Below are 25286 nucleotides of genomic sequence, written 5' to 3' on the forward strand. Positions count from 1 at the left end.
CTTCACAATCACCCTAATGGGCACGTACTCATGGTAGGCCCACTTTACAGGTGAAGTAACTGAGGCCCAGAGATGTAGACTGAATTCTCACACCAGCAGGTGACGTGGAGCCAGGATTCAACCAAGGGAGCCTGGACCCAGAGTCCTCACTCTTGACCACGATGACCCTCTAACACTAGCTCACTGGGGGTCACTAGTTCACCTGGCACTGGGTACCCTCTGCAGCCTTAACATGCCCACAGAGACGGAGCTGCTGCCGCTCCTGGATCAGCTTTCATGCAATCATAGAGCGTCTGTCCTCAAGGACTGGTTGACTTCTGGGGACCCTCAGGGGTCAGGGGTCAGGTTCCAGGAATCAGCCCACTCAGGAAGCACTTTACCTGGGCTGGAGTTAGACTCAGGAGGGGTCATGACCTGAAGGCCAAAGGTCTGAGCCACCTTGACAGGTGTCTGCTGATCAGCTTAGTAACAGGACTAGTTAGTTACCAGGTCTCGGCCACCTCCCCTATACCTGGAACTAGGTGCTTCCATCTCGTTTAGTCTTCAGCACAACTCTGAGAGGCAGATAATACTGTGCTCGTGCGGCAGGTGGGAGAGTAAGGCTCAGAGTGGCTGAGGGGCAAGGCTAGTGCCAGGCAGCTGGCAGGAGGGCAGAGCCCCAGTTCAAAGCCAGGTCTCCAGGACTCAGCGCCCGCACCCTCTCCAGCAGCCTCTGCCCTCCGGCCACTGGGTGGCTCCCTAGCCCACCAGGGCTTGGTTATTTGGGTAGAAACTGCCCCAGATCCAGGGACTACCGCTGAGACTCTCCCCAAGGTAATCACAGGGAGAAGCTCGGATCTTCAGAAAAGCCAGACCCGCCTGCCACTGGCAACTGATTGTCATGCACGAGCTCTACCATAAATACCTCTGCAGGAGGGGAGACGGCCAGACAAGGGGTGCTAACAAAGCAGATGGGCCTTTTACGCCCCCTCCCCCTCTGCAAGGCGTCCAGCTGCGGAACGAGAGGCTCCCAAAGGTCTGCAGTGTAGGGGTCTCCACTTAATGGGTGCATTTTAGAGACTGAACGTATCTACAGACATCACCTCAAATTGACACGATGCCAAGAAGTAACTGCACGCTGGATTCAGAGCCCGGCAGCCTGAGAACGTTATATAAGCCTGACTTTTCCACCACTAGATTCCTCTCTGCGCTTTCCCATTTGGAGGGTCTAAAGATGAGTTGAGACCCTGTTTAGACTAGTGAATGTTCAGGAACATCTCGATACCCAAGAGATATGAAAGAATGAAGAGCGCGCTGCTGGAAGCACTGACTTAACCTACAAACTGTAATTGGCTTTATGGGTCACCTCTGCTAGAAAATACACCTTATTTTCTTAACTTGTTCAAAGACAGAATTTGGTGTGTTAAAGAAGCGGTTTCGAGTGAAATATGCAAGATCAAGTTGAAAGAGAAGTTCACAATTTGCACATCTTTAAATGCAATGACTGATGTATGTGCTAGACACAGTCCTGATTAAGTCTGAGTCACAAATATTGCAAGTCCGAGATAACAGGCTTTGATTATAGTGTGAAGTGTAGGGACTTGCAAGAAAAATAACACCAGAATGTTAAGAGGGGAGAGATTTTTCTATTAGAGATATTCATGCTCAGAATTTTGAGGTCACTGGACTCAAAAGAATGTATTATTTTTCTGGAATATGCTAGCTTGGTATAATTATTTAGCAGCTAGAAAACAGGTAGAGAAACAAAAGTTATTTTCCAGAATAAGGACAAAAATGTAAGCTTGGGACTTTTAAACACCCTTTATTTGGGGAAAGCTAATTTTTACCAAAGCTCAAGGATATTTCCAGACAATTTAATCTATCCTCATCTCAGCACAAAGCTGGAAAAGAACTTGAATTGATTACTGCATTTAAGATGGAATCCCTTCTGAAACACACTCCCATTTTATTGAGCATTTCTGTGCTGGGCTGCGCTTAGTTTCTGTCATGTCTGACTATTTGTGACCCCATGGACTGTAGCCTGCCAGGCTCCTCTGTCCATGGGGAATCTCCAGGCAAGAATACTGGAGTGGGTTGCCATTTCCTTCTCCAGGGGATCTTCCCGACCCAGGGATTAAACCCAGGTCTCCCGCATGAGCATTTTTAGGGACTTCCAAAGATGGTAGGTGTGAGACTTTCCTGACAGTCCGGTGGTTAAGACTCTGGACACAAGAGTCTTGTGTCTTGCAAGGGGCACAGGTTCAGTCCCTGATTGGGGAAATAAGATCCCACAGGCCATGCAGCCAAAAAGTTTAAAAATAAAAATAATAAATAAAACTGAGTCTCAAAAAAAAATTTTTTTTAAGATGGTAGGTTTTTGGAGGGGGGAAGTCCTTATTCCTTGCCCTTAGTCTTCCATACACAAGAGTGTGTGTGTTAGTCACTCAGTCATGTCTGATTCTTTGCAAACCCATGGACTGAAGCTCGCCCAGCTCCTCTGTCCATGAAATTCTCTAGGCAACAATCCTGGAGTGGGTTGTCATTCCCTTCTCCAGGGGATCTTCCCAACCCAGGGATCAAACCCAGGTCTCCTGCACTGCAGGCAGATTCTTTACGGTCTGAGCCACCAGAGAATACATCATACACAAGAGAGAGGCTGCCAATACCTCGGTCTAGAAGCTTCTTCTCCCCCTCCCTAGTGATAAAGCATCCAGCTCCTCCCCACTCAGCCACCCTCCCCTCCCACAGTCACGTCAGGTCAGCCACGGTCCTCTTGCTACTGGAGTGGGGTGACTTTGGCATAAAACAGGCTCCAACCGACTCCCATCCTGTCTGCCTGCAGGTGGTGGGAGGCCCCTTCTGTGTTCCCTCCCCATAAATTCACCCAGGACAGGAGTCTTCCTCCCACCAGCACGGGGGGTTACTCTAGTTCTCCAGCTGCCCTGACCTATGACTGGGGCAGGGCTGGGGGTAAGGAGGGGAGTTCAATTCTGTTTAAAAAGGGAGAGGTCACACTTAGGTCCTGGATCCAAGCCATGTGCGACGATCCATCTTTTCAACTGGTGCACAACCTGGAAGGGCTGATGGGTGATCTCCAACAACAGGTGCCAAAACAGTATTGGATCAACCATTAATGACAACAATTGATAGAGAATGATCAAATTCAGCTATTCAGGCATGTGAGGTAGTCACAGTGTTAATGATTCAATCCAGTCCCTGGTGGCTTAGTTGATAAAGACTCATCCTGCAGGGTAGGAGACACGGGCTCCATCCCTGAGTTGGGAAGATACCCTGGAGAAGGAAATGGCAACCTGCTCCAGTATTCTTGCCTGGGAAATCCTATAGACCAGAGGAGTTTGGTGGGGTACCCTCCATGGGGTTGCAAGAGTCAGAACTTAGTGACTAAACTACCAGTGTGAACCTACCAATCTACAACGACCACCAAAACCACCATGTGTGAAGTATGATGCTAGCCCGTGCAAGTTCAGTGCCTTGGGTCAAGTGTGGCTGTAGTGAGACCAGTATCCCACATTATGGGATTAAAAAATCAGTTTAGGTCATGGCTATAGCCACAGCTTAGGCACTTAGGTCAATGAGCGAGCCACAGGCAAACAGACAGCATTTGGAGCTGACGCTGCACCTGGCCTAATGGTCCGTGTACATAATTCTGCTTAGGTGCTCTTAGCATATATAAAATGTGTTGAAAGATAACTTGCCCTGGGGATGAAAGAGTAACTCAAACGAGCAATTCATCACATGGCTAGGTGTGAGAAGTATCTTTCTGATGTATTGAGAGCTTCCCAGTTCAAACTGAAGACTTCATCGGAATAGAGGAGCTTTTTGAGTTAAAAATAGAAGCATCAGGAAGGATGAAAACTGGCAGGAACTGAGGACCAATGAGAAGCACGTGGCTGAGCGGAAAGCACTTTGGAGCCCAACAGATCAAAGTCTGCCCTGGGATCTCACACAAGTCATTTAACTGCAGAGAGCCTCAGCTTTCTCCTCTGGAAAACAATCATACCTTTGTGTATGCAGGGTGCTCAGTCGCTCAGTTGCCTCTGATTCTTTGCGAACCCATGGACTGTAGCCCACTCTGCTCCTTTGCACATGGTATTTTCCCAGGCAAGAATACTGGAGTCGGCTGCCATTTCCTACTCCAGGGGATACTGCCAACCCAGGGATCAAACCCTAGTCTCTTGGGTCTCCTGCATTGACAGACAGATTCTTTACCACTAGCACCACATTTGTCCAGAGTTAAATAATTCGGGGTAGGCAAAACTTTAGTATGATGTCTGGCACACAGTAGGCACTGGGGAAATGCAAACCACCACCTAAATCCTCTTTTAAAGGGCAACCCTACTGGGCTTCCCTGGTGACCCAGAGGTTAAGACTCTGAGCTTTCAGTGCAGGGGGAGCGGGTTTGATCCTTGTTGGATCCCTCACCGGGAAACTGATATATCACATGCTGTGTGGCCAAAATAAAAATAATAAATAAATAAAGGCCAACCTTATCAAACAGCATGCAGTGGTCAATGGCTCCAGGAGGGATAAGGCTGGGTAGCCTATTTATTGTCTCATAGTCACACACAAGCCCTTGAAGTAGACTCTCAAATCCCCTTAAAGCGGGGGAGGGGGAGAAAAAGGCACTACCGCCCGTTACCATAACTCAAGAAGGTTTGTAACCAGTGGATCCCCAGTTCAGAAACTAACCTCAGGCATTTATGACAGCTCCCCTGCGCCTGGCCCGACACTGCCCTCTACTGGCCGTCACAATAATCACCTCTCGCAGCCTCACCCAGCATCTCGCTGGGCGCCGCGCACCTTTGCCAGCCTGGTATTTTGTTCTGACATTTTTCATATGTAAAGGCATCCCAGCATCCCCAGAGCTGCTTGTGAAGATACTAAACATGCTAAGGATTCAGGCCTAGGCACAGAGAGAGGCCAGCGGGGCCAGGCGGCCACACACCCAGGGCAGTCCCCTTAGTCGCTGCAGCAAACTGTGAACCTGTAGGAGGAGGGATCCCTGGTTCGGATTTGAGTAGTAAACCAGTGTCTGACTAGTGGGACCTAATCGAGAATATGCGATTCTATCAGACAGATATCTTATATAGGAATCAGTGAATAGCTTTTCATTTTAGACTGCCAGCTGTTGCACAGCCAACAAAATTAACTTGGATATTAGGAGCACAGATACTTTCCACCATTGACAGGCAAGCGGGCAACACTGATGTGAACGCTCTGAAAGACTCTCCCTCCTACAATAAGACAACAATATACAATATAACTAGATCTTGGGTAACACACACACACACATGCACGTGAGTTTAGAATATTGCCAAGCTCACAAGTGGTCCCAGGTCAGTAGTGTCCCTTCCTTCTTAGCAAAGCAGATGAATATCTTCTCTTGAGTAAAGTTCCAATTTAAGCCCTCAGATTTCCCACAGGCTAAGTTCAATCAACTATGAGCTAAAAAAAAAAAGAAAGACCTAAGACACAGAGAAACACATCGTATGGCTCAGGCAAGTAGCTCCTAGCCAACGGCCTTTGCCTTCCTTCCATAGAGAATAATCGTTGCAACAGACCAGCCAGCAATTCTAGTTTCCAGCCACCCTCGCATCCAGGTGGAGCCATGACCTGTGGTTTGGACAAAGGAAGGAAGGCAGAAGAGGTAGATGCCGTTTCGCTTGGGGTCCTCTAAGGGCCCTCCTGTCCACTAGCAGGATGCTGGCGCTCAGGGTGATCCTGGAGGCCACGTGTTGAACATGGCAGAGCCTTCATCAGTCAGTGTCCTTGAATGACCACACAGGGCATAGCCCCACATCAATCCATCAACTTGACATGACAGAAGTAACAGAGAAAGACCCAGAGTGTTAAACCACTGAGATTGTGGAGGTTAAGTGTGCAGCAGTTGATTTTGCCTTAACTAATCAGTCATTGTGTGCCGGGAGCCAGCGTGAGGAATTCCACCCGTGACAAGGTCATGCGGCAGAGCTCTGATGGCAAGGCTAATCAGACCTCAGGTTTCCCCCTGGAATTTCCTGAGAATCCACCCCTCAAAAAATAAGAATCTGCCTGCTTTTCCACTCTTCTGACATTCTCTGGAAAAAGTCAATTTAGGGCTTTAGTCTTCTGCATTTTAAAGAGTGTTTTAATCCAAAAAACGCCTCTTGATGGCTTTTTAGCCTGCCTGCAGGACTCATACGGCTGCGTGTGTGATAGTTGGAGGCCGCCTGACCGCAGGAGGCACAGGAAGCTTAAAACATCCCAGGAATGTAGGGGCTTCCGAGGAGTCAAAATCATTAGAATAGGACTGATTAAAAGTTTCATTTGTTGAGCCAATACTTGCTGCCAAATTTTCATATCCTTTATTTTTAGATATAGTTGGTATATAGAAAAACAAGTAGTAGACCTGGTATTAGCAACATTAGATCTTTGAGTTAAGTACCTTTGTTATAACCCACTGCACCTTTGTTCTATAGAGATGTAATTTTAATGCTGTAAGGAGATGCAGATTAAAGAAAAACACTTCAGGGGAAACGAAATTAACATTCGTTAAGGAAGAGAGCCAAAAAGTGTTAACAAGCCTCTTGGCCAGAAGATAATGTAAATACCTGAGACCTTTTGTATACAAAAAGATATACAGAAAGAGTCTGGGCTGCGAACGCTACATAATTTTGTATTACCCATTGATCTCTAAGTATAATCAAAAGTATAAAAGGCCTTGAAGGACAATAGAAGGAGAGCCAGTCGCTGGACTGGTTTCCCCCGTGTCTCCTCTTTACTCTAATTTCAGGCTGAATTCCCATCTGGGGCGTGGAGGCTCACTATGTCTACTTACTTGTCCCGGCTTTTAAGATCCATAAGAGAGAGAGTCCAAGGCGGGGCACTCTCCGATATTCAAACGGGCGCCGGCGGCCTAACGTAGATGGTGCAAGCTCCTTGTCTGGAACTTCATTGGTTTTCCACGTAACCCAAGTTAATCAGCCTCTTCTCTCCACTTAATCTTCCTACTACACTATTTCTTCCTAATCTAATCTTATATTAATAAATAAATAAGTTTTCCTCGCCGACTCCGTCCATCCTTCGAATTCCCTGGATCCACCGGGGCTGGGCCCCGGCAATTGTGAACATCAGCAGAAACAATATACCACAAATTTAGCACCAAGGGCTTTAGAGTTTTGGGATTATCATATTTAGAATATGAAATAAGCTTTATGACATGTTTAAAGAAATAAAAGAGAATCAACATTATCAAGGAACAAAAGACTATCAAAAATAACCCGGCAGGGTTACGAAAGAATCAAATAGAACTTTGGACGTTAAAAATATAGTCATTTAAATTTAAATTTGGTGGCAAGATAAATCACAGAATAAACACAGCTGAAAAGATAGTGAAACTGAAGATATAATTGAATGACCCAGAGGAAAGAGATTAAAGAGAAAGAGATCAAAATATGAAAGAAAGACTGTGGTGGGCTGAATGGTGGCTCCTTAAAAGGTACATCCCCCCAGAGTTTGTGGATGTGATTGTACTTAGGAAAAGGTTCTCCACAGGTGAAATTAAGGATCTTGAGATGAGACCATCCTAGATTATCCAAGTGTCCTTATAAGAAGAGGACGTACAGTCGCACAAAAGGAGAGGATGACGTGACAATGGAGGCAGAGATCAGAGTGATGACTACAAGCCAAGGACACCAACGCGAGTTCTGGCGGCGCTGGGAGCTGGGAGAGAGGCACGGAACGTCCTCCCTCTGAGCCTCTAGAAGGAACCAAGCCCGCCAACATCTCGAGCTCAGAGTTTTGGACCCTCGAACTGTGAAAGAAAAAACTTCGGTTGTTTTAGGCTACCTGGTTTGCGGCAATTTGTTACAGCAGCCGTGGGAAACTAAGACAAAGGAAAGAGATGAGGCTAGAGTGGGAAGTTCTGCGTTACATCAGTTAAGAGCTCCAGAAGGAAGAACAGGGGGACGGGAGGAAGGGCAACATTACAAGGGATAATGGCTGATACTTTCCCAAACTGATGAAATATAGGAATCCTTAGACAAGGGACCCAACATACTAAAAAGCAGGTTAAAAGTTTTTAAGACTTTTTTTTGATGTGGACCATTTTTAAAGTCGTTATTGAATTTGTTACAATATTGTTTCTGTTGTTTTATGTTTTATGGTTTTTTTGGCCTCGAGGCATGTGAGGATCTTAGCTTCCCAACCAGGGATCAGACTCCTACTTCCTGCATTGGAAGGCGAAGTCTTAACCCCTGGATCACCAGGGAAGTCCTAAAGAAGGTTAAATTGTAATACCAAAATTTATACTAAAAAAACCCACAATGAGAATGATGAAAATCCACGTCTTCAAAGTCTATCTGTACCTAGGACCAGGATTTCTGGGTCACGGGCAGCATTTTCCCAGGACAGTTCTGATTCATAGCTGTTGTTTCTGATTCTTGGCAACTTTTTTCATTTTCAAAAGTATCTTCTTGATTTGCACAGATTTTTGAATGTCACCAAACCCCACCCCCGCCCCTGCAAAAGACAAAAATAGCAGTACCAACATCCCATGGACAACAGCTATGACAAAACTCCCTGTGAACCTCAAGGTAAAAAAGCCTGTGAGAACCACCCAACAAGGGCCGCAAAGAGCCACGGCGTGTCACATCTGTGGGGTGACCAGAGGGAGAGTTGCGTGGACCCTCTTCTAGAAAAGTCCCAACATCTTAGAACTCTGTACACTTGTCACGCTGTCCTAACTTGGATGACCCCTTGTCCCAATTTGGATTCTTAAAAATGCAGTATTCTTGCCAAAAAAAAGCTTTTAATGAATCTAACTGTGAAGAAAAGTCAGACCAATCTAAAATACGGCCATGGGCTTCTCAAGAATGTCAACATGGTGGAAGCCCAAAGGAAACAAAAAGGCAGGGACGTCAGCCTTGATGGAGAGCAAAGAAGCATGGCAGCTGAGTGGACTGCTTGAACCGTGATTAGATTTTTCATTTCAGAAAAGGTTATAAAGGATTGTTTGTATGTTTTTTTGGCAATGGAGAAAAATCTGAAAATAATTGTGGTCATATGGAATTATATCCTAGACATGCTGCATTATTTGTGGGGGTGGGGTGGCGGCGGCGGGTAAAGTGTCATGATATTAACAACTGACATTCTTTTTTTGGCTGCACCATGTGGCACCTGGGATCTTAGTTCCCCGACCAGGTATCGAACCTATGCCCCCTGCAGGGGAAGCACAGAGTCTTAAACACTGGGCCACCAGGGAAGTCCCAGAAACTGACTTGCAGCTGATTCAGCAGGCACAGAAGCCAAAATAAAACAGAACCCTGTATTTCCCGTGTGAGCATAATAGCAAACGTGCCAAATGTTAACATTGAGAGAGGCACAGCACACAGATACTCATAATACTATTTCAGCATTTCTGTAGCTTTGAGACTTTTTCATTATAGAAACCTGGGGGATAGCCATATGATGGAATATTACTCGCCAATTAAAAGGAACAAACTGTGGACACCTGCCACCCAGTGACTGAACCTCACAAACAGTTCAGTCCAATTCAGTCACTCAGTTGTGTCCGACTCTTTGCGACCCCATGGACTGCAGCACACCAGGCTTCCCTGTCCACCACCAACTCCCGGAATTTACCCAAACTCACGTCCATTGAGTCGATGATGCCATCCAACTATCTCACCCTCTGTTGTCCCTTTCTCTCATCTTCAAGAGTCTTTTCCAATGAATCAACACTTCGCATGAGGTGGTCAAAGTATTGGAGTTTCAGCTTCATCATCAGTCCTTCCAATGAATATACAGGACTGGTTTCCTTTAGGATGGACTGGTTGGATCTCCCTGCAGTCCAATGGACTCTCAAGAGTCTTCTCCAACTCCACAGTTCAAAAGCATCAATTCTTCGTTGCTCAGCTGTCTTTATAGTCCAGCTCTCACATCCATACATGACTACTGGAAAAACCATACCTTTGACTAGACAGACCTTTGTTGGCAAAGTAATCTCTCTACTTTTTAATATGCTGTCTAGGTTGGTCATAGCTTCTCTTCCAAGGAGTAAGCATCTTAATTTCATGGCTGCAGTCACCATCTGCAGTGATTCTGGAGCCCAAGAAAATAAAGTCTCTCACTGTTTCCATTGTTTCCCCATCTATTTGCCATGAAGTGATGGGATGAGATGTCATGATCTTAGTGTTTTGAATGTTGAGTTTTAAGTCAACTTTTTCACTCTTCTCTTTCACTTTCATCAAGAGACTCTTTAGTTCCTCTTTGCTTTCTGCCATAAGGGTGTCATCTGCATATCTGAAGTTATTGATATTTCTCCCAGCGATCTTGATTCTAGCTTGTACTTCATCCAGCCTGGCATTTCATATGATGTACACTGCATATAAGTTAAATAAGCAGGGTGACAATGTACAGTCTTGACGCACTCCTTTCCTGATTTGGAACCAGTCTGTTGTTCAAAAATAGTATGCTCAGTAAAAGAAGCAAGGACCAAGGAACCATGTATTGAAAGACTCCGTTTATGAGAAATATCCATAAAAGGCAAAACCAAAAAGACATAAAGTAGATTAGTGGTGATCTGGGGCAGAGGTGGTGACAAATGGGAGTCAACAGTAAATGTGCATGAGGGGTGAGACCTCATGAAGGGTGAGACCTCATGAAGAATGAGACCACCGAAATGGGGAGAGGGGATAAGCAAAGACCAGAGAACAAGTAAAGACCAGTGAACAAGCCTTCACTGGAGGCTCTGTGTGAAGGGGTTAGCAGAAGAGAAGTCAGTGGAACTTCGTATAAGGGTGGATTGAGATGAGGGACGAAACTTAGAATCCAATGAAGCGTCTGTTGAAGGCAGGGATGGTCAAAAGATAAATTCCACAGAGGCTGAAAGATGGCCCTGAATGTTGCTATTAGAAGGTTTGGCAGTCAGGCTGCTTCAGAGGCTCAGAACCCAGCAGCCCCAAGTGCCCAGCCGGCCAGCAGGCCCCGCGCTGGAAGAGTGGGCTGAAGTCGATACATTAATAATAAATAGCTCCTCAAGATTACGCCCCGAATTGCTCCCTAGCTGCCATTCTTTCCTTGCCACGGTTCTATGCAGGGATTTCTCCAGTGAAACACAGGGGCATGGAGTCCATTAGTTTTTTTCCCCAAAGAATTATTAAACTTTGTTCCTCAAGGAAATTGGTAGTGAAGGATGTGATTTTAAGTACAACTTTCTGGCCGAGGTTTCTAACCCCCTCCCCCCGTACCCCGCTCCCTAATCCTACCTTAAACCAGGTGACTTTCCCTCTTTTTAAAATCATACTCTGGGGGCGACCCTGGTGGTGGCTCAGTGGTGAAGAATCTGCCTCCCAATGCAGGAGACTCGGGTTTGATCCCTGACCAGGGTCGATGTCACAAGTCGGAGCAACTAAGCCCATTGGGCCACAACTACTGAACCTGCGGGCTGCAGCCCAGAGCCACCACTCCTGAGCCCACGTTGTGGCAACTAGTGAAGTCCACACACCCTAGAGCCCGAGCTTCACAAGGAAGCCACTGCACTCAGCCTGCGCACCGCATCTAGAGAGTGGCCCCTGCTCGCTGCAACTAGAGAAAAGCAATGAAGACCCAGCACAGCCAGATATAAATAAATAACATTATTATAAGAAAGAAGATGATACCATTTTTACAGGGTCTCTGGTAGTCCTTAAAAAAAAAAATCATAACTATGAATCTTAACAGGGCAAGGCGTGGGGATAAAAACAATATTCATCCTTTGAAAAGTAAGTGTATGGCTGTCTGGCTTCAAATGCCAACCACAGCTGCAGTGCCCTTTGGGTTCAGCAGCAACAGTTGTCCAGAGGGCGCACGGGGCAACACCGCTCTCCTCCCTTTGACATGCATCAAGGTCGGAAAGTTCCAGGGGAAACAGAAGGGAACTGGTCACAGTAGGGGACGACACTCCTGGCGGTCCAGCAGTTAACTTTCCACCCTTCCAGTGCAGGGGGCACGGATTTGATCTTTAGTTGGGGAACTGCAATCCCACATGCTGCTCAATGCAACGTTGAGCCAAACAAATAATAAATAAAAATTTTAAAAAGAACTTGCATTTAAAAAAAAAAAAGAGAGAAGTGATCACAATGATAGATAAGACAGAGGACCTCGTCACAGCATTTAAACCCACTCCTTGGAGCCCTCAAGCTCAGAGGGAGCTTCCCTATAGCTCAAATGGTAAAGATTCTGCTTGCAATGCAGGAGACCTGGGTTTGATCCCTGGGTCAGAAAGATCCCCTGGAGGAGGGCATGGCAACCCACTCCAGTATTCTGGCCTGGAGAATCCCATGGACAGAGGAGCCTGGCGGGCTACGGTCCATGGGGTCGCAAAGAGTCGGACACAACTGAGCGACTAACACTTGGAGCCCTCAACCCCTTATTGTTTTTTCTTTCAGGAAAGAAACTTGAACCCAGAAAGACTTGGAAGCCACAGGGTTTAGAAGGCACCGTAGCTGGACTAGAACTAATACCTCCTGCTTCTAATCTATCACTCTTCTCACGAAGAAGACACCAAAGACAGAGAGGAAGCGACCGGGCCACACCCAGCGTGAGGAGCTGGTCAGCACCAGGGTGGGCGCCCAAATGCGGAGAGGGCGGGGACTCGTGTGATGGGACAGGCGGTTACACATGGCTTTGACCGGAAAGACATGGCCAAGTCAAACACAAGGTAATCTTGTTTTGGCAGAAGCACTGCCTTTCTATTTCACATTACTAAGAAATTCGTGTTCTGCTGACCACGAAACCACCTGAGGTGGAAGCCGGGTAAAAAGGATACCTTCTACCTCACACCCTTCGCCCGAGGGAACTGCTATTTCTGAAAACTTTTCCAGACTCCTGGTTATAAATGACTTAAACTCCCAAACCTAAAATCTCTTGGGAAGAAGACAGAAGTTGTTTTAAGCCACCAGAGCGCTGCAGTCCTCCCCGGTTTGGAATTTAGCAAAAAGGTAAACCATAAGGAGTTTCCAATTGGCTATCTACTCACTTCTTAAAATATTTGACAGAGTGTGCAAAATACTTAATTATACACACTTCTGCTTTGCATTTCGGAAACCTATCCTCAACTGGTGTGGACTGGGGCTGGGGAGAAGGGGGCTGTCGGGCTGAGTTTTAGGCAGTGTTTGCAACGTCCATTTGGATTTTTCATCCACTGTGAAACTACAAAGCTCCCCCGTGATGGCCTAGCCTCGGGGGCTGCCTTTCTGTAAGAACAGGGGGTGTGATGGCAAAGAGAATTTAAAAAGAAATGGGGTGAGTATTGAGGATAAAGCAGTTTCCAAGTAACTTTAGTGAAAGTGCTTGTTGCTCAACTGTATCTGACTCTTTGGGACGCTATGGACTGTAGCCCACCAGGCTCCTCTGTCCATGGGATTCTCCAGGCAAGAATACTGCAGTGGGGTGCCATTCCCTTCTCCAGGGGATCTTCCCAACCCAGGGATCAAACCCAGGTCTCTTGCATTACAGGCAGATTCTTTACTATCTGAGCCACCAGGGAAGTGTTGCTGCTGCTGCTGCTGCTGCTGCTGCTGCTGCTGCTGCTGCTGCTGCTGCTGCTGCTAAGTCGCTTCAGTCGTGTCTGAGGGAAGTCGTAAGTAACTCTAAAACAAACACAAAGGGATGCTTACTGGGTTCCTACCAAGTGTCAGGGTACTGAGACACTGGAGGGGGAGGGCCCTGCCCTCACTGGGACCACCAGGCCCTCCCAGGCCCCAGAACCAAGTGTACGAACAAACACCTGGTCCGGGGTCACTGCGATGGCCTGGGTCAGTGTCCCAGATGTGGCTTGTCAAAAGAGGCCTGTTTAAACCATGCCGTACAACTGTTCAGCCGTGGCCGTCTGAGATAAGTAGCTAAGTGTCTGAGGTTGAATCCTCTCTTTTATACTCAACCCCAGAAGCGCTTATTGTTCGCATTGTCCATTGAGATACACAAAGGAGGGTTTAAAAACAGAGTTGTCCCTGAGGTTCTTGGTCTGGAAGAAGCCTGGAAGGGCAGGGACACAGGCACTGTGGAGTGTGTGTGTGCAGGCGTGTGTGGTGTGCCTAACGAACGCAGCTACAAGGTCTCTGGCTGAGGGGCAGACACTTGGATGGCCACAGGACAGCGCTGCGCTGAGAGCCACTTCCCTGACAGCAGGAGGTGCCAACAGGAACACAGGACGCTGTGCTCCCAGGCTCTGCCAGCCTGGGGCCCTGTGAGCATGAATAAGCGCTTTCATATCTCTCAGCCTCAGTTTCCTCAGATAGAAAACCAGGGCAACCGTGCCTGCCTTATAGGGTTTTCTGAGGATGGCCTGAAATTCTATTTGAAAGCACCAAACACTAAGTGCTGTAGACACACAGCTGTAGAAATCCGGTAGGCGTTTGGGAAATGCACATTCTGTTCCCTCTTGACTGAATCTGGCTGCTTGTTAGGAAGGAGGACAACAGTCGTGCTGCAGAGACATAGGCCTCCACTGTCATCACAGATTCTGACTCCAGCAACCAGAGGCCGCGTGGCGAAGATGCCGAGGGACGCATGGAGGGTGCAGAGGTCCTCTGTGCTGGTCCTGATTTACCTATTTCCTGTCTAGATAACCTCGCACTAGCTGCTTACCCTCCCCAGACTTGAGTTCTCTTATCTGCGAATTTGCCCTTACATAGCTTCCAAGGTGATTATAAAGATCATTTGAAGATATCAAGAATAGAAAGGAAGAAGTAACTGTTTTTATTTGCAGGAAATAGGATCTTGTGGATCCTTGAGATGCGGAAAATCCTGAGGAATCCACAAAATTCAATTAGAGCTAATAAACAAATTCAGCAAGGTAATGAGATGCAAGACCAACGCCCAGAAATCCGCCGTTTTCATACACTGCAAAAGTGAAATTAAGACAATAATTCCACTCATAATAAAATAAAAAGTAAAATGCCTAGAAATTATTTAAAAAGAAGAGCGAGACTTGTGCACTGAAAATTATAAAGTGTTGTGTGAAGACTTTGGAACCTGAATGGATGTCCCATGTTTGCAGATCAAAAAATTTAATACTGTTATGTTGGTAATATGTCCTAAATTGTTGTATAGATTCAACACAACACCTAACAAAATCCTAGCTAGAGTTTTGGTTTTTTTCCCCCAGCAATTGAAAAGCTCATACTAAAACTCATTTGGAAATACAAGTGACTCAAGATAGCCAAAACAATCTTCAAGAAGAAGAAGTACGACGTGGAAAAATATACACACCCCAATTTCACAACTTACTACAAAGCTACAGCAATCATGACAGTGTGGTCCTAGTGTTAGGGCGAACGTAGGGAGTTAAACTGAGAGCCCAGGAATAAACTCTAACATTCACGGTCAGTTGATTTTCTACAAAAAATGTCAAGAAAATTCAGCAGGAAAGAAATTAGTATTTCAACAAATGGTGCCAGAACAGTTATCTCACACCACACACAAAAATTAGCTCCACATGTATCGTGAACCTGGATGTAAGAACTGAAAGTACAAAACTCTCAGAAGACTAATGATCAGGGCTGAAGTCCGAATGCCTTAGGACTGGGTATATGGTCCAGGACCTTTGCAAAATCATAGAGGAGGAAAAGAGGTCACATCACCGCCCACCCAGTAGGGACTGAAACTGAATCTCCACTGAGCCCAGTGGGATGGAGGTCAGAGTCAGATTGAGATTTATTTATTTTTTATTGCAGTAAAATATACATAATATAAAACTTGCCACTTGAACCACTTTTAAGTGTGCAGTTCAGTTTTATGAAGAACATTCACTCTGAGTGTGTAGCCATCAGCACCACCCATCTCCAGAACTTTTTATTATCCCAGACTGAAACTCCGCCTCATTCAGCATTAACTCCTTATCCCCTCAGCCCCTGATAACCACCTTCTATTCACTATCTCTGTGAATCTGACGATTCTGGGTACCGCAGAATCAAAGTGGAATCAAACACTACATCTCTTTTTTGTCTATGGCTTATTTGACTTAGAATGTTTTCAGGTTTACCCAGAGATTTAGATTATTTTTCGTTTAAAGAAAAGCAAGAAATGCACAATTTCTAATACACTCAATGGACATGAGTTTGAGTAAACTCCAGGAGTTGGTGATGGGCAGCGAGGCCTGGCGTGCTGCAGTCCGTGGAGTCACTAAGAGTGGAATACAGCTAAGTGACTGAAGTGACTGAACCAATGTACTCAAGTTTGTGAACTTGGATCCACTTTACACACAGATGGGCTCATTCATCTTCCCCTGATTCTGGTCCAATTCTTATCTGATCCTGAAATTGTTTTTCTCTCTGATCCTCCACATTCAATTAGTCTTGCCAGTTCCCCATCAGACCCCTGACCCCAGGTCCACTCCAGAGACTTGACTCCCAGGGTCCTTAACTCTCCCCTTGGTCTTGGACAGCCTTGTCCAAATCCACACAGCTCAGAAATATCAGAGAAATTGTCTCAAAGCCTAGCTCTGCTCTCCAAACGCTCCATCATTCCCGCCTCTGCCCCTTGGCTTGAATGATGCCAGTCACCCCCCACCAAGCCTTTTCTCCAGGTTTCAACTCCTCCCTCAGATCCTGGTGGCTCAGGTGACAGAGTCTGCCTACAACGTGGGAGACCTGGGTTTGGTCCCTGGGTTGGGAAGATCCCTTGGAGAAGGAAATGGCAACCCACTCCAGTATTCTTGCCTGTAAAATCCCATGGACAGAGGAGCCTGGTGGGCTACACTCCATGGGGTTGCAAAGAGTCAGACACAACTGAGCGACTAACACTTTCACTTTCCCATATCCTTCAGGCTTTACTCAAATACCACCACCTCAGCAAACCTCCTCAGAAGTGGTCCCCGCACATCCTGTGCCTATTCTGTCCTGGCCTGTGACTCCACACACACTGAGCTGTTCAGCTTCATTACAAGCTCATCCAAGACAGAGGACACGTCCCTTCGGAAGAGCAGTCTCACCTAGAAAACGTTCGCATAGCCCTGCATAAGGAGTGGTCATACACGAATGTACATTATGAATTTATGTCAAAGTTACATGTTGCTGTAATAATTACCAGATTCAGTGGTTTGGACAGTAAGTGGTCCAGGAGTCAGCCAATGAATGAAAATGGGCTCTCAAAGCACTACCCAGCTCTGAAATGTGACCATCTGTGGGTCAAGGCCGTATGGGGGGTGGGGGTATCTTACTTTGGCCTGAAAGAAAAAGGTGGGTTGGAGGGCAGCTGCAGCCGGGCTGGGGTTGAGGCCGGGGAGTTGCAGGGAGGGTGGGAGCAGAGCTCTCCCAGAAGTAAGAAGTGGTATCAGCCAAGGCAAGGACAGGACGTTCTGGGAGAGGCCTCCAACCAAACCAGGGAAGTAAAGAGGTCACTCTCCAGAGTTCCATCCCCGCAAGGGTTTCACGACTGGCTGACCAAACCCCAGCGATCCCCGCATTTGAAGGGTAGGAACCAGTCTGTGTCCACTGACAGAATCTCCCAAGGCGTGATTCACCACACAGCTAGCTGGTGGGTTCAAAAGTCCAACAGGTGGTTGAGAGTCAGATAAATTTAAAAAAGGCATTTTTGTTTTCATTGGATTATTTTAGCTTTCAGCAGCTGTTGACACAATCTGAGAATGAACTCTCTGGAACCTGATTTTCCTTCTTATCTGTTCCATCAGAACTCGGGAGGCTATTTGAGGCTCTTAAAGAAGAGCAGCCATCCTCCAAGGACCATCCAGACCCGGGAAATTGGGGAGGACGGCTGAGCTGAGCCCCAAACACCCCTATCTCCACCCCCACCACACACAACCTTCTAGAGGCTTCCGCCTCCCCCTTGATCAGATCTTGATGAAGTCTACACAGAAGGCTTCTTCGTATCCCATCTCTACTTCAACTTACACATCTCGGCAGATGTTCGAGAGGCTGAGGGAAGAAGCAAAAACCATCCAGCAGGGAAGCCCCACCAAGACAGAGTGGAGTGCTGAAGGGTGCTGGCCAAGTGGCAAGCATGGATGAAGAGGCAGGAAGGACCTGAAATGATGGCTCAGCTTCCAGCCCCCTGTATCTGAGGGAGGCCATCCTTTGGGCTGGGATGCTCTGCTCTAGGTCCCACTTGTCCTGGCACTGCAGGAGTGCCCAGGTGCTTGTACCCTGTATGACTCTGTGACCCGGCTCTCAAGCCCCTTCTCCTCGTAGGGAAAGGGCCGAAGACAGGAGAAGGTCATGATCAAGCACCAGATCCAACACGGGACCCAGAGGAGCCCGACCTGCCCTGGGGTCCCCGCCTGGGAGACCGTGGACACAATGGCCTTATTCAGGTATGGGGACTCTGAAATCCGAGTAGGTGTTGCCGAAAGTGTCTCTAAAATAAATGTTGACCTGCTGACTCAGGCTCGCTCTGAATCCATTTGAAGTATTCTTCTGTGGCAAAGCAGCAGCCTGCGGTCCCATCGGTCAGCAGCAGGGAGACGGGGGTGAGACAGGAGACCCACCTGGGGTGGAGACTGCCTGGCTCCGTGTGGGGAACCTCCTGAAGGAGGGTTTGCTGAGCTCAGAATCAAAGGCTTTCAATACGCCTTCAAGCTCTGCCGCCACCCTCGCCAGCCCCTCCTGCCGGGAATGTGTTTCTTGAAGCCAGACGAACCCCTGTAACAAGAATGCCCTGGCCTCACCGTGGATGCCAAGAGAAACAGGCTTTTTGAAAAGTGGCACTTCAGCGTAGACAGCTCTGGTTGTGGGAGCTGAAATAATGACGTGCCAAGAGAGATTACCTTTGTAAATTCTAGGAATGTGCTTTTTTTCTCCAGGCTTGAGCCTCTGAGTGCTCCTAACTGATTCGGCCACCCGGACACCTCACACACCCGCTCCTCAGCATCCACCACACACACTGTAGTTTTAAGTGGAAACGTGAAAAGATGCAGTAGGTGTCCCTGGGAAGTAAGTGACAAAATTCAGAGAAAATTTCATGCAGTTGAGAAGACAGATTTAACTATGTGTCTGTGAGAAATATCCTCTACCAGCTGTGGGGCAAGTAGAAAGACAAGTCCATGTACGGGGGTCCACTGGGACCCACAGGAGCAATGTCTCTCTTGGACTCCTATCATTTTTCTACACGTTTCTGGAACTCTCCTTCACTCTACTATCTTTGATCCCCTCAAGGGCCAAGTCCAGGTGAATATCCTAATCCAACCTGAAATCTAGCCTGATGAAAATTGACTTCATCAAATAAACAGCTGTCCAAGCTTTGCCATCTCTGCTCCTAGGAGCCCTAGAATTCTGAATTTCTTGTAGCCTTGGAATTGACTCAGGTTCCCTTCCTCTTAGCTCTTCCATATTCACTCATACTCATTCAGCAAGTTCTGCCCCAAGGGCATGCCTCAAATTAAACTTTTCACTTACAGCCCATCATAAAGAATAGATGCTCAAAGTACATCACTGCAGTACTAGTTACTATTGTAACTAGTGTTGTAACCAGGACATAAAAGTATCAACATTCATCAATAGAAGAATGGATAAAGAAATTGTAGCACATATATACAATGCAATATTATTCAGCCACAAAAATGAACGAGACTGTAGTGATGTGAATGGACCTAGAGTCTGTCACACAAAGCGAAGGAAGTCAGAAAGAGAAAATCAAACACCCTGTATTAACACACACGAATATATATGGAAGCCGGAAAAATGGTACAGATTTACTTACTTGCAGGGAAGGAATAGAAGCACAGATTCAGAGAAGGGGACACAGAGGGGGAGGAAGCATTGACACATATACAATCGCATGCGTGCTCAGTCATGTCCGACTCCTTGTGACCCCACGGACTGTAGCCCACCAGGCTCCTCTGTCCATGGGATTCTCCAGGCAAGAATACTGGAGGGGGTTGCCATTTCCTTCTCCAGGGGCTCTTCCCAACACAGAGATTAAATGTGCATCTCCGGCGTCTCCTGCATTGGCAGGCAGATTCTTCACCAATGTGCCTCCTGGAAAGCCCCCATATATACACTAAGTCACTTCAGTCGTGTCCAACTCTGTGCGACCCCATAGACGGCAGCCCACCAGGCTCCTCCATCCCTGGGATTCTCCAGGCAAGAACACTGGAGTGGGTTGCCATTTCCTTCTCCAATGCATGAAAGTGAAAAGTGAAAGTGAAGTCGCTCAGTCATGTCTGACTCTTAGCGACCCCAGGGACTGCAGCCCACCAGGCTCCTCCATCCATGGAATTCTCCAGGCAAGAGGACTGGAGTGGGGTGCCATTGCCTTCTCCATATATACACTAGCACGTGTGAAATAGATCCAGGGGAAGGGAGGCCAGGGAGCCTGGAGGCCAAGTCCACGCTGCTTGTGCTGCAGGCTCACAGAGACCCCCCAGGTGAAACCTTGAATTCTGCAGAAGGTTGAGGATGTGGGCTTTTTCCAAAAAGTGATTTCTCAAGTACTATTTGCATTGATTTCCTTTGGCCCAAGTGACAGCTGGTTTTAATTTAAATCAGCTATTTTCTTGAAAGCAAGGGAAAGCTTACCTTATCCCATAATCCCTCACTCCAGAATGTAGGGCCTTGCAGTCTGGGAAGAATTCGCTTCAGGTGGCATTTCTAGGAGGGCGGTCAGAATTGTACCAGCACAGATATTAATTCTAAGTAGTTAAATTTCTTGGTTTTGCCTTGATTCCAGTAGATGATTAATCAAGTGCCTCTGTCCAGGCTCCGGCTGCCTCCTGGACTGGTCATAAGGAGACCTCTGTTTGTGGATCCCAGGTCACACGCACCACCTTCAGGACATACCAGGACTGGAGTCAGGGCCATGCTGGTTCCTGTGTGACATCTGGGCCTCCTGAAGCTTGCCCTCTGATCTCAGCCCTGCCACCGATGCCCTCAGGTGTCTGGAGGGAAGCACCCAGTCTCCCAGCACTTTATTTGGTAGTTCAGTCAGTCGTGTCCGACTCCTTGTGACCCCATGTGACCCCACTGTCGTCCACCAGGGTCCTCTGTCCATGGGATTCTCCAGGCAATGATACTGGAGTAGGTTGCCATTTCCTCCCCCAGGGGATCTTCCCAACCCAGGGATCGAACCTGAGTCTCTTCCATCTCCTGCACTGGCCGGCAAATTCCACCGCTGAGCCACCGGAGAGCCACATTTGTCCTGCTGCAAACACATTTTGGGCTTCCCCGGTGGTGCTAGTGGTAAAGAGTCCTCTGGCCAGTGCAGGAGATGCAAGAGACTCAGGTTGGATCCTGGGTCGGGAAGATCCCCTCGGGGAGGAAGTGGTAACCTACTCCAATATTCTTCGCTGGAGAATCCCACGGACAGAGGAGCCTGGAGGGCTACAGTCCACGGGATCGCAAATAGGCAGGCATGACCGAGCACACAACACACGCAGCACACACAGGCCTCCCAGGAAGTGCCAGTCCTGACCCTTTCTCATTTCATGCCTGCTTCTGGCAGCAGCTGAGATTCTGGCCTGATCGGGGCCCAGAAACTAAGGAAACGGAGGTTCAGGGCACCGTGACGACTTGTGCCTGAAGTCTTCCCGACCCTGCGAGGACTCCCACCACACTTCAAGCAGCTTCTCTCCCAGCTTCAAGGCCAAGTTCTTTCCAGTAACCCATCATTCCTCATTACGCAAAGAGAACACCAAGGGCGTTATGTCTTGTGATCAATAATTCACGTAAGGAAGTGAGATCATAGTCCATCTTAGGAATTCTGAGGAACCTTAAGACAGTGTGTATTTCAGTACCAAAGGGATCTAGTGTGATTCTTTTGTTGGTTCATAAAATGCTCAAACGCTCAAACCCTAAGTGCGCTTCCCAACAGATATATCCTTCCATGTATATATATATATAGAGAGAGGAATCTTTCAATATCCTGGAAAAATGAGCATGGACATTGGGGAAAATAGTCTAGATCTCACCCTGAGTCAGTTCCAGGGCAGTGGACATGATAGCAGCCTCATGGCCGGGCATTGCCCAGCCCATAGTCCTGCTCCAAGCCTTATGTCCACTCAGCGTGTGTAAGACAAGCCACACCCAAAGACATCTGCACATGAACATGTCCTGCGGGACACAGCCTACACATAATATTGCTTCCATAAAGTAAAAGGTGGGGGCTTCCTTGGTGGCTCAGTGGTAAAGAATCTGCCTGCCAATGCAGGAGACACGGGTTCAGTCCCTGGTCCGGGAAGATCGCATGTGCCCGGGCAACTGAACCTGTGCGCCACAACTGCTGAGTCTGTGCTCTGGAGCCCGGAAGCAGCAACAATGGAGCCCTAGAGTTGCAACTCCTGAAGCCTGCAAGTTTGAAAGTAAAGAGGTCTCTGTCAAACATTCCTGGGATCTGCACTGTCCCCCCATGAAAAGAGCGCTTCTGTCATGACCAGACTATACCCACAGCCTGACAAGAAAGCGTCTGCGTGACTAAGACTTTGTGCCAACTAGTCCTTGCAGGGATATCAGGAACGGGGGGGTCTGACGAACAAAGGGTCGTGTCACTGGCTTGGCTCCTCCACGGAGACTGTAATGGTCCCTTTTTGCTCACTGGAGTCTGGCTTGCTCAGACTGGATTTTGTTCATCTTTTACTGAGACTGAGAAAAGTGCGCGTGGCAGTTTGTGAATTGAGTCTCCCGGCAAGGCTCTGAAAGACAACTGGTGTGGGGGGTGGTCTGCGGGTGTGAAAACCCCGGACAGACGGAGTGGAAGCCGGGCTGTGACACACAATAGCATCTGTGTGTGGCCCAGCAGCCAGCAAACGGCTTCCTTCCCCGCAAGGGGAGAGCCGTGCCAAGTGAGGACCAGGAGATTTAGAGATACTCATCATCTGTCTGTTGGAGGGAGACGTCTTAAAATGGGCAAATAATTTCCTTGCTGTGTGCAGTCTGGATTTTCTTTCCTCTCCATGCCCTTATTTCTAATTCCCAAACTCTCTCCCCTCCTTCATCTTACAGCATTTTTATGTACACATGCGTTTAGTCTCCATGTATGAAGTCAGAGACATAGCAATTTGTCTTTCCAGAATCCTGGGGCTTTGCCTGTTCTGTGAAGATCCATAATGAGGTACCAGAGTTCTCATTCCCTTCCTGTTAACATAATTAGTTCTCATTCCCTTCCTGTTAACATAATTCATGGAACTTTTCCCTGTGCTCAGAGCACAGAGCTAAGTCCTACAGAAGCATCATCAATAACAGTGCATTCTCACCAGCGTCCTTGGACAGTTTGCTAAATTCTTTCTGAGCGCCTCTTGCTGGCCCTTGCAATGGTTAACTGGTAAACAAACTGGAAGCTAGGAATCCCACTGTGCCATCAGGGTGTACATTCTATGACACAGATAGAGGATCAAATTCATGGAATCACATTCGGCGTGCCTACAGTCCCAGGTGAAGGTCATCTTTAGGCAAAAGTCAGCTTTCCCAAACACTGGCCCAGTTTGGGTGAGCTGGGGATTTGGGTTTTGTTTTCTTAACAGATGCTAGAAGTTAAAAACAGGAATCTGAACTATGCATCAATTTTTTCTTCTCCATGTCATTTTACCTGGCCCAAAAAGGCAAAAGAAGGAGCAAGTAGTGTTGCTAAGTAACACTTTAGGATATGACCTGAATACTCCCTCCAAGTCATACAGGAATCCCACGTGTAACTTTCATAGCCCAACAAGCCAAAACAGTTCCAGGATGACAGATGACTGCAGAGCAAAAGGGACAGAAGGAATTTGATCCTAACGAAGACCTGTCGGCTTTTTAAATTTCAACTTAGAAAATATGGAGTTGGCTAGAATTTTTAATTTGCAAAACAAATAACCACTTTAACCATCATCTAATCGTAGAGTCCTCTGTTCTCCACACTGCGAAGCCAAAACAGGTCCCAGGGAATAACTTTAGGAAAATAACACATTCATGCACACACAAAAAAAGGAACCTCAGCTGAGAACACACACTTCTTGCCTACCCCTGGGGTCCCCAAAGATGAAAGCAGACTGAATCTTTAAACACGATTCTAATGCCAGGAGCTCACTGTTCCTGAAGGACTCCAGCCCGCCCTCCGCACCCAGAGGAGGGCAGGGTACTCACCAGTCATGAGGCTGTAATAATTGGGATAAGAGAGAGTGGGAAAGTCCGGGGTCAAGTAATCCACTTTGACCCCTCTGCTCACAATCTCTTTGAACCCGGGCAAGGACTCCAGGGCCTCATCGCTGATGTAGTCTGCTCGGAAGCCGTCCAACAGAAACACCAGGAGTTTCCGGCGGGCCGAGGCTGGCTGTGCCAGGCTGAGCACGAGGGCCAGCAAGAGGACCCCCAGCTTCCCTGCCATGCTGCCAGGAGCCTGCCCCAGCCGAGGATGCAGAGTCTGCAGCTATTCTCTCTTCTAGGGGCTGGACCTTGACTACTGGCCTTCCCGAGCCAAGTTCACTTTCAGAATTTAAAGGTACAGCACCCCCTTTTAAAAAACGTCTAGGCTCACCCTTTACTAGCAAGTCTGGAGATGGTCTCCTTCAGAGAAGTCAAGTTCCCAATCCACCCGGAATAAATACCAGGGGAGAGAGAGAGTGCAACCTGTCAGCCACAAAGGGGCACTTGCCATGGGTGCTTGCCACCTATTGTACCTCTACAATGGTGAAGCCACGTGCTGCTCAGCGGCTGACCTCTGACACCCCCCACCCCCCACCCCCCAGGGAGTCTGGGATGGAGGTCAGGAATGAGGCACTCTATGCCAGGAAACTGGCAGGGAAGGTCTTCGGATGGTGGTCAGATATTTTCAGGAGCTGGTTTACCCTCATATCCAGTTGTTTCCTCATATCCAGAGAAGCACTAAAATCCATCTGCTAGTTACTATATCTTGTGACTAGCAGAAGCTCCACGAGAACAGAAGAGACTCTACCAGAAAGAAACAAAAAAAAACAAAAAATATGTGCTTGATGGCATGTACTCCCCCTTTGCCAGAATCACATATACACTGTCTGTCCCCTCGACCTCTTTGGAGCAGTTTCCAAGAGCTATCAGAGGCCCTGTCTCCAGGCTGCCGTCCTCATTTTACCCCAAATAAAACTTAACTCACAACGCTCACAGCATGCATCTTTTTTAGTCGACAGTTATGGCGACCAGTGAAGAGCCCCAGAGTGGACTTCCCTCCTTCCCCTGAACTCTACGAGGAACCTGAGCCTCGGTACCAGCAGCGGCCCCTCGAGCCCGTCCACCTCCTCGGGGAGTGCAGACAAATTGGGGAAGTCTCTTTTGGTTCTAGGACCTCCAGCAGTGGCTGAGGATCCCGAGTTCTTGTTTTTTTAATATGGGGAGAGAGACCAGGGCCCTGCCCACTGACCTTGCTATGGG

General features: G+C 47.6%; 1 protein-coding gene across 1 annotated transcript in view; it reads right to left on the reverse strand.

Annotated features, from left to right (window-relative positions):
- Positions 1 to 24568, reverse strand: part of ENPP6 (ectonucleotide pyrophosphatase/phosphodiesterase 6) — an 80382-nt gene extending 55814 nt beyond the window's left edge. The window contains exon 1 of the mRNA XM_069573199.1: positions 24027 to 24568. Within this exon, the coding sequence (XP_069429300.1) occupies positions 24027 to 24267 (241 nt within the window). The 5' untranslated portion in view covers positions 24268 to 24568. The remainder of the gene's footprint in view (positions 1 to 24026) is intronic.
- Positions 24569 to 25286: the final 718 nt, after the last annotated feature.

The sequence above is a fragment of the Ovis canadensis genome, chromosome 26 (assembly GCF_042477335.2).
Source record: "Ovis canadensis isolate MfBH-ARS-UI-01 breed Bighorn chromosome 26, ARS-UI_OviCan_v2, whole genome shotgun sequence".
In the NCBI taxonomy this organism is placed as follows: Eukaryota; Metazoa; Chordata; class Mammalia; order Artiodactyla; family Bovidae; genus Ovis; species Ovis canadensis.